This window comes from Dipodomys ordii, unplaced genomic scaffold, assembly GCF_000151885.1.
Source record: "Dipodomys ordii isolate 6190 unplaced genomic scaffold, Dord_2.0 Scaffold2, whole genome shotgun sequence".
Taxonomy (NCBI): domain Eukaryota; kingdom Metazoa; phylum Chordata; class Mammalia; order Rodentia; family Heteromyidae; genus Dipodomys; species Dipodomys ordii.
Window position 1 is genome coordinate 9,248,683 of NW_012267218.1, and position 10,076 is coordinate 9,258,758.

Below are 10,076 nucleotides of genomic sequence, written 5' to 3' on the forward strand. Positions count from 1 at the left end.
CTTCCTTCCTTCCTTCCTTCCTTCCTTCCTTCCTTTCCTTCCTTCCTTCCTTCCTTCCTTCCTTCCTTCCTTCCTTCCTTCCTTCCTTCCTTCCTTCCTTCTCCAGCCTCATCCTTCCTTACTTGCTCTCTTACCTGTATCAAGTTTACTGACCACAATATGGATAGACATTTCTTTTTCTTTCTTTTTTTGGGGGGGATCCAGTCGTGGGACCTGAACTCTGGGCCTGGGCGCTGTCCCTCAGCTCTTCAGCTCAAGGCTAGCGCTCTACCACTTGAGCCACAGCGCCACTTCTGGCAGCTTTTTTCTGCTTATGTGGTGCTGAGGAATTGAACCCAGGGCCTCATGCATGCAAGGCAAGCGCTCTACCACTGAGCCACCTTCCCAGCCCCTCTTTTTCCTTTCTAATGGAATGTAATCTTTAGGATTCCATATATAAGCACATACCATATATTGAAGATTAGGTTCTTCAAATACCCTCAAATTCAGAATTTGCTTAACTTGCATTTCAAGATTCAAATGATGAGTCCATTTTAATCATATACATTTCTGACATTGCCCTAAGAGATTTTCTCTCTTGTAAATTCCAAAAAGCTAAATTTTCACAAGTGAGGGCACACTACAACAGTTTATGAATACAATGCATCTTGATCAATGTCACCCCTTTCAACATTCTCACCCATTCCCCTGTCCCCCATTACCATTTCTTGTACTGGAAAGAGAGAGCCATTTAGCTCATGCTGTCATTATTGACAGAATTACCTACCGAGACTTTTCGCTCTGCAAGGATTCCAGGGCTTCAGTACGGGTTCTCAGCAGCTGGTCAGCCTCCTGGAGTCTAACCTTCAAGATAGCCAGCTGGGAATCCTTTGCAGCCACCGCTTCCGCCAAGTCATCGACCTGGGCTTGGAGTTCTCGAGTTCTCCGGTCACTCATGGAATGGTCAGCATTCCATTTTTCAACTCTTGCCCTTGCTTTGTTTAATTCTGTAAAAAATAAAACTTCTTTACACAAGCAAAATCAAACATATCTTTTTCACAGCACACATACATACACACATACACACACATACATACTGCCAAAATACCTTCATTTTTACCACTGGGACACCGACTTTTCAAGGCCAACTCTAACACCTACACTAAAGTTAACAAGAGGCATAAAGCCCTACACACAATGTTGTTTTTCTGGACATACGCCATAAACACCAGGAGCCAAAATTAGGAGATAGCAATGTCAACAAAGCTAAAACGGCTAGTGAATTGATGAAATGCTAATAGACACAAGAGCAAGAATGACAATCAAAATCAAAGTTACACTCTTGCCATGGGGTCAATGTATAAGGCCTAAGAAATATGTAGTACATGACAGGACAGTTAAGTATGCTTCTCACAGGCTGCCTACAATCTGTCTATATTGCTAAGTTTGTAAATGTAAAAGATGTTAAACATCCAAATTGCCCTTGACTGAAAGAAGCTCCTCACCCCTACTAGGAAGACATAACAGCAGCAAAATCTAAAGATAAAGCAGGAAGCCAGGCACTGGTAGCTTACGCCTATAATCCTAGCTACTCTGAGGATCACGGTTCAAAGCCAGCCTGAGCAGGAAAGACTGTGAGACTCCTATCTCCAATAAACCACCAGAAAACCGGAAGTGGCGCTGAACCTCAAGTGGTAGAGCACTCGCCTTGAGCTGAAGAGCTGAAGGACAGTGCCCAGGCCCAGAGTTCAAGCCTCACGACCGACAAAAAAAAAATAAATAAATAAAATAAAGATAAAGCAGGAAAGAATTTTATTCAATTACTGTTGTAGAGATGTTCTCATAACCTAGGAAATCTGTGTGAAAGAGCAATGTAGCGTTCCATTAGAACATAATGTTGCTTCCACATCCTCTTAAAATCTGTAGCTGTAATGTGCCCCTAGGGGAAAAATATTTTTCAATATTGAAGCAAACTTTACAGGTTTCAGGCAATGCTCTATTTCATTAAACCTAGGCAAAGCTGTTTGTTTTTTGGGGGTGGGGAGGGGACAAAGTCTTGCTACATAGCCCAAGCTAGCCTCAAAGTCAAAATCCTTCTGATTCATTCTCCTCTGAGATTACAAGTGTATTCTATTCTACCACACTTGGCTTAAAGAGTCAGTCCTAAAACTATCTTCCTATTTTGCTCTCCTGGGCCTTCTTCTGAGCCTAGGCAAAACTTTACCCACAGTGCCCCCACCCTACTCTCAGCCTCAGGAACCAGGGCGGCAATTTCTTATTTTCTCCTCAGCCAATAATTCAATTTACCCCTCCCCTATTACTATGTGGTCATGAGATTATTTCCTTTTGAATTAATCATTTCTAAGAAATGTGAAGATTTCTTACTCCAGGCCACCTTCGAAAAGTACTATTCAAATAGAATTCCATGTTATTTATGCCCCTGACATAGGAATATTGTGACCCTGCCAATTACTGTCTTCTACTTCACTTAATTCCACCTTTCCATATAACAGTTCTTCCTCAAAGTTCAGAGAAAATAAATCAAATAATGTAAACAACTATTAATGTTCAGCTCCCATCAGTGATTACTAAAGACCAAACAAAAAAGACAAAAGAACCCAGGTATTGAAGTATAACTGTAAGGACTTAAAAGTGTCTTAAATTAAAAAAAAAAAAAAAGACCAAACTAGTCAAGTATTCTATGATTTAGGTTGGTAAAAGGATTTGTCTCTTTGCCTAATTTTAGGCTCAAATGTCTATGAATATACCATTTTACAAGTGTCATCTATACTGTGTCTGATTCAATATAAAGTTTTTAGTATATTTTTTAACATTAAATTCTTTATTTTTTTTTTTTGGGTCCGGTCATGGGGCCTGAACTCTGGGCCTGGGCGCTGTCCCTCAGCTCTTCAGCTCAAGGCTAGTGCTCTACCACTTGAGCCACAGCACCACTTCCGGCTTTTTTTCTTTTTGCTGGGGATTCGAAACCAGAGCCTCATGCATGCAAGGCAAGCGCTCTACCACTGAGCCACCTTCCCAGCCCCTAACATTAAATTCTTAATCCTATCCAACTGAAATAAGGCCCAACCTTCTTGAGTTTCTTTGGATCTCTGAAGTAGTGAGGCCATTTCCTGATTTAAAGACTGGACTTCATTCCTTAGCAGTTCGTTTTCCAGTCGGAGGTTAGACAGCTCATGTGATTTGCCTCCATCACCAGGCACTGGGCTATGATCAGTGCAGGTAGTGTCTGATGATATGTTTTCCTTTGAAGAATCCTCTTCAGGGATAGAATCTGAATTATTAGCAGCTTCTGTCAAAAACAGAATATATTTTGTTACATTGCCATAGTCACTAAAAACACACTAGTAGTTTACTTTGGTAGGATGCCTTTCAGTGAGTTGACTGTTACAGCTAAAATGCCAAAAATAAATTCACCATAGATAAAAATCCATTCTTACAAATAGAACCTATAGACCTCTAAGAACCCCCAAAACCTATGCACTAAATGAATGCAGAGAATGTAAGAATACAGTTCTGGGAAGAAGAAAAACAAAATAATGTGAGTGGCTGAATTTGTTTCCTCGACTCTGAAAAGATCATGAAAAAAAAAAAAAATGGGGAAGCTGGGAGCCGGTGGCTCATGCCTGTAATCCGAGCTACTCAGGAGGCTGAGATCTGAGGATCACAGTTCAAAGCCTGCCTGGGCAGGAAAGTCCATGAGACTATTATCTCCAATAAAACCACCAGAAAGCCAGAAGTGGTGCTATGGCTCATGTGGTAGAGCACTAGCCTTGAGCTGAAGAGTTGAGGGATAGCTCCCAGGCCGAGTTCAAGCCACACAACCAACCAAAAAAAAAAAAAAAAGGTGTGGAGGGGGAGTGGGAGAAGTCTCAGCAATGAGAATATTGAGAAGGCACAAGAATCTATGCGATTAAAAAAAAATCAAGTACAAGAAGAGCTTGAACAGTGCCCAGACCCTGAGTTCAAATCCCACTATCAACAACAACAAAAAAATGCATTAAAATGATGAAAACATAAACTATACTGGGCAAAAGAGTCCTCGAGGTCTTTAATGATAAATGCTAATTCAAATCACAATGAGATCTAGGTTTGTACTCCATGCATATGATCCTATTTGGGAGGCATGGCAGAAGGATTCAAGTTCCAGGCCAGCCTGGATATACAGCAAGACCCAGAATACACAAAAAGCTCAAAAGCTGAACAGCAGGGCTGGGAAGGTGGCTCAGTGGTACAGTGCTTGCCTTGCATGCATGAGGCCCTGGGTTTGATTCCTCAGTACCTCATAAACAGAAAAGGCTGGAAATGGCGCTGTGGTAGAGTGCTAGCCTTGAGCTGACGAGCTGAGGGACAGCACCTAGGCCCAGAGTTCAGGCCCCATGACTGACAAAAAAAAAAGCAGAACAGCAAAAGAACAAGCAATCTAATAAATGGGAGGTGATTTGAGCAGACAGTTCTCAGAAGTGCAAATGGTTACTAGGTATGTTAAAAAATGTTCAACATCCTTGGCAAGTCAAAATAACACTAAGATTCCATCTCACCCAGTCAAAATGGTGAGGGGAAGAGAGGACTCATACAATTCTGGTAGGAATATAAATGAGTACTTCCACTATGGAAATCAGAATGGGGGTTCCTCAAAACGTTTAAAACAGAACAAACGTATGATCCCGTCACTAATATCATACATCCAAACAGGTGTAACTCAATATACAAGAAAGGTACCTACACACCCATGGTTATTTCAGCACTGTTTATAATATTCAAATTGGGGCATCAACTGAGGTGCCCAATAACAAATGAGTGAATAAAGGAAATATAGCACACACCTAATATGGACTATTACACAGCCATGAAAAAAATGAAATCATATCATTTGCAGGAAAATGAATGGAACTGGAGACATTATGTTGAGTGAGATAAGCATTTTTTGCTCATGTAGAAGCTAGACCTAAAGGACACATATATTTATTAACATGAACATATGTATATATACCCACATAAATACACATACACACACACAGAATATGATTCTAAATATGGAGGATGAGTGGAAGGAGAGAGGGAAAGAGATGTGGAGGGTGAATAGCTCAGAAATATAATGCAACTCTGTATGAAGACAACATAAGGAAGCTCAATGCAAGCTGGTGATCAATAGAGGATTGGTGGGACAGAGGAAGGGAGAGCAATAGAGAGGATTATTCTGAGGAAAATATTCTACTTGCATATCTGAAATACAGTGAAACTCCCTAGTACAATTCATACATACTAAACTAAAAAAAAAGTTAAACAGGCTTGGATTGGGAGCTGGACACTGGAAGAGGAGAGGGTAAATGAGGGTGAATTTGGGTCAAGTAACACATTTGCATGAATAAAAATAGATCAATGAAACATGTTGAAATTGTTTAAAGAAGGGGGAGTGGGAAGGAGAAAATGATGGAGAAGTTAAGGTTGATTAGGATACATTGTATGCATCCTAGAATATAGTATTACAATGAATCCTCTCTGTGTAATACATGCTAATAAAAACCAACCAAAAATTGTAAAAACTGACTGTAAAACATCATTAGATCAAGCAAGCACAGAAAGAAATGTAAAAGATTTGAAAAATTATGAGAGGAAAGTGTATAGCTCTAAGCGCACACACAAAGAAAATACAAACAGCTCAGGTAAATAACCTCATGATGCAATTAAAACTGCTAGAAAAACAAGAACAAGCCAAACCCCAAGCTATTAGATGGAGAGAGATGAAAATGATTAGGGCAGAAGCCAGGTGCCAGTGGCTCACACCTGTAATCCTAGCTACTTAGGAGGCTGAGATCTAATTATCATGGTTCAAAACCAGCCCCGACAGGAAAGTCTGTGAGACTCTTATCTTCAATTACTCTTATCTTCAATCACCAGAAAACCAGAAATGGCACTGTGGCTCAACTGGTAGAGCGCTCGCCTTGAGCTGAAGAGTGTAGGGACAGCTCAAGCCCAGAGTTCAAGCCCATGACCGCACTCCCCCACCCTCAAATAATCCAATGAAAGAGTAAGTACCCAGAAAAAGACTGAATAGCTGCATACTTATTACATGACAGAGGTAGTACTGCAAATTGGCAGAAAAAGGGTGGCCATGTCAATCAGGTTCACTTTAGTCTTTTGTGTGTGTGTGTCAGTTGTGGGGCTTGAACTCTGGGCCTGGGTGCTGTTCCTCAGCTCTTCAGCTCAAGGCTAGAGCTCTACCACTTGAGCCACAGCAACACTTCTGATTTTCTGAGCGGTTTATTGGGAATAAAGAGTCTCACGGACTTTCCTGCCTGGGCTGGCTTTGAACCGCGATCCTTAGATCTCAGCCTCCTAAGTAGCTAGGATTACAGGTGTGAGCCACTGGTGACTAGCTTAATCTTACCACTTTATATTACATCCACTGTAAACCTTCCTAGTCTGGGCCACCATCATTTTTGGCTGCTATCATTTTTTTTTTTTTTTTAACAATGCCCATTGTTTCCTTAAAAGCAGAAAATCTGTTCATGTTAACTATGGGCCTAAAGACTTCTATCAGTGTCACTCTGACTATGGCACTTCCAACTTTTATTAACAACCATGGCCTGGCTCTCCCCTTGGAAGCTTGCCACCCAATTATCAGAATTATAGGCACTCAATAATTCATATATTAGTCACATAGGTGATTCTAATGTTCAAGGACAAACTTTCACAATGATCCACTGGAAAAATAGGTTTAAACAAGCACAGTGCTATACAGGGCCTTCACAAACCCTTCCCAAATTTGTTTGTGTATATGCATATATGTATGTATGTATGTATGTATGTATATGTGTGTGTGTGTGAGACAGAGAGACAGAGACAGACAGACGGACAAACAGACGGATAGACAGACAGAGACAGATACAGAGAGAGACAGAAAAGAGAAAGAGATCTGGGGCTTGATATCAGGGTCTGAGAACTGTCCCTGGGCATTTTTTCTCAAAGCTGATAGTTCTACCATTCCACTTCCAGCTTTTTCGTGGTTAACTGGAGACAAGAGTCTCACAGACTTTCCTGCCTGGGCTGGTTTCAAATCACAATCCTCAGCTATCAGCCTAAGTAGCTATGATTAGAGGCATGAGCCACCAGTGCCAGGCCCAACTTTCTTTACTGGCTTCATTCCTCCATTGCTGTCCATCAGAAACTGTATTCAGTTTCTTATGCCTTTCTTGTATGTATTTACCATTGAAAACTCTGTGCTCTTTGCTTAGAATGCCATCTCCAACTTTTTTTTAAAGTGCCAATCTCTTTTTCATGCTTTAAGACTCAATTCATGCTTGATAAGAAATGTACTTATTATCTTGCTCATGTAATTGTAACTCCTCTGTACGGTATTTTCACAATAAAAAAACCTATTTTTTTAAAAAAAGACTCAGCCAGGCAACGGTGGCTCACGCCTGTAATCCTAGCTACTCAGGAGGCTGAGATCTGAGCAACGCGGTTCAAAGCCAGCCCAAGCAGGAAAGTCTGTGAGACTCTTATCTCCAATAAACCACTTGAAAACCAGAAGTGACGCTGTGGCTCAAGTGGTAGAGGGCTCACCTTGAGCTGAAGAACACAGGGACAGCGCCCAAGCCCAGAGTTCAAGCCCCATGACTGACCAAAACAAAACAAAACAAAAAGACTCAATTCAAAACACAAACCCTCAGTGAACCCTTCTCTTTAATACCTTAGGCAATTAGTTACTTCCTCCTAACATCACAAACACTTCATTTACTGCATTATATGTAAATTATGTTTATACATTTTTGGGGAGGGAGGGTTTGAACTCAGGGTCTAGGTGCTGTCTCTCAGATTTTCTGTTCAAGAGTAGCACTCTACTATGTTGAGCCATGGAGCCACTTCCAGTTTTCTGGTGGTTAACTGGCAATAAGAGTCACATGGACTTTTCTGCCGGGCTGGCTTTGAACTGTGATCCTCAGATCTCAGCCTCCAGAGAGGAGCTACCAGCACCCAGATTTGTTTATACATCTATCTTATCCACTGGATACTTAATCCTTACTCAGGTTTTAAATAAATATTTACATAATTAACCAGAAGAAGCCAGGTGCCGGTGGCTCCGGACTATAATCTTGGTTACTCAAGAGGCTGAGATCTGAGGATCACAGTTCAATGCCAGCCCGGGCAGGAAAAGTCCTGAGACTCTAATCTCCAATAAACCACTCAGAAAGCCAGAAGTGGCATTGTGGCTCAAGTGGTAGAGTGCTAGCCTTGAGCTGAAGAGCTGAGGGACAGTGCACAGGCCCAGAGTTCAAGCCCCATGTCCAACCAAGAAAAAAAAAATTAACCAGAAGACAGTTGAGAAGAAATGCAGAAATGTTGAGCATGATTAAGTCAATGCTACTACTTCCTCTTATTTTACAAGCCTCAAACCATGCTTTTCTATAGCCAGTGCTCTACCACTTGAGCCACAGTGCCACTTCCAGTTTTCTGGTGGTTAATTGGAGATGAGTCTCACAGACTTTTTTGCCTAGGCTAGCTCTGACTGAGATCCTCAGATCTCAGCCTCCTGAATAGCTAGAATTACAGGCTCTACAACGTTTTATATTGAAGATACAGATTCTACTCATTAACAGCCAAAATGGGAGAAGCTTTGACTTTTAAGAACATGTTTCTATTAACTATCAACTATATAAAGAATTTTTAGCAAATCATGTTTACCTATTTTAAAATGCTTAGCAGGTACTTCAATGAGCCACCAGGCTAACCTCATTTGCTGGTGAGATGCACTTGTAGAGGTGACTTTACAACCCATTACATAGCTGAAAACCAAAAATCTGGGTTGAGGACATGAGGGCAGGTTTCTGGGTTCAATCACCACAAACAAACAAACAAACAAACCCACAATTCTAAACTCTTCACTATCAGATCAGTATCTTCAACTTGAGAATCATAGTTCAATTACTCAGCTACTTCTCTATAGGATGTTGGGAGAGGATGAAACACTCAGATGGTAGGTTTGGTAAAGGCACCCAACAGAGTTTTTGAAGATCCTTACTGTAATTCCCTTTGATTAGTGGTATTCAATACTGCCCACCTTGACCTCATCACACACCGACATACGTAATGCTCTCATACCAAGGACTCATACTATAGCAGGGGGTGAGAAATGTATCAGAATGTTTTAGCCCATGATGCATTCAATTTTCTTAATTTGGAAAGAAAGAACACTTGTTATCTACCGTGGCTTTGACTCTCAGAATTTTCTTCAGTAGCTTTGGCAGTGGTCAGGCTGGTATTTACAGAATTGACACTTGATGTCTGAGAACTGGGAAAGACAGGTGCCTTGCTCTTTTCTTTCTTGATTTCCACCCTCCCAGTAGGCTCCTTCTGTGAACTATTAAGAAAATCAAATAGCAGCTCATCATCAGGCTCTGACTTTTTCCTTCTCACAAACTGGAATGAAGACCTAGGGACAGATGCGCTTTCAACAGGATGGGAGGCCTCCCCAGGTGTCCTGGATCCTACTTTCACATTTGCAGTGCCAGCTAGAATGGTCGCTTTTTGGTTTCGGACATTATCAGCTGCTGGAGAAATGTAAGTGGCTTCAGGTCCAGTCTGGTAAGTCAAATCTGCATTTTGCTGGTGAAGTTCAGCATAATCAGTATTTCTGCCATATGTGGTATTGCTAGTGTTCTCCTTTCTACTGAGAGCTGATGCAGCCCCTTGATCAACTCGATTTAAAAGATCTTCTGCCCTTCCAGCAAGATCAGCAAACCAAGACATGATGGTGGCAAAATAATCCTATTGGTGAACCTGTAGGAAGGATGAGAAATGATCAGTACAGAGTAACATGAGAGTGTTAATGGTTAAGACTAAGTTCCTGAGTGACACGGTTCTGAGTTGCAATCCTAATGTTACCTTCACTCTTAGGCTCAACCAACCTTCCTGTTTCAGCCTCCTAAATAACTGGCACTAAAGAGGCATGTCACCATGCCCAGTTCAGAATGGTTTTAAGATTAACACAATTAAAAAAAACTTTGGAAAATGCTTGGCATATTGTAAGCACTCTTTTTAAAGCTGCCAGTAGCATCTCTACAACTATCACAACT

At 41.2% G+C, this 10,076-nt stretch overlaps 1 protein-coding gene across 1 annotated transcript in view; it reads right to left on the reverse strand.

Annotated features, from left to right (window-relative positions):
* Positions 1-10,076, reverse strand: part of Golga5 (golgin A5) — a 35,717-nt gene that overhangs the window by 22,420 nt on the left and 3,221 nt on the right. The window contains exons 2-4 of the mRNA XM_013013290.1: positions 9,207-9,780; positions 3,068-3,289; positions 767-986 (exon numbers count right to left, since the gene is read on the reverse strand). Of these exons, the coding sequence (XP_012868744.1) occupies positions 767-986; positions 3,068-3,289; positions 9,207-9,750 (986 nt within the window). The 5' untranslated portion in view covers positions 9,751-9,780. The remainder of the gene's footprint in view (positions 1-766; positions 987-3,067; positions 3,290-9,206; positions 9,781-10,076) is intronic.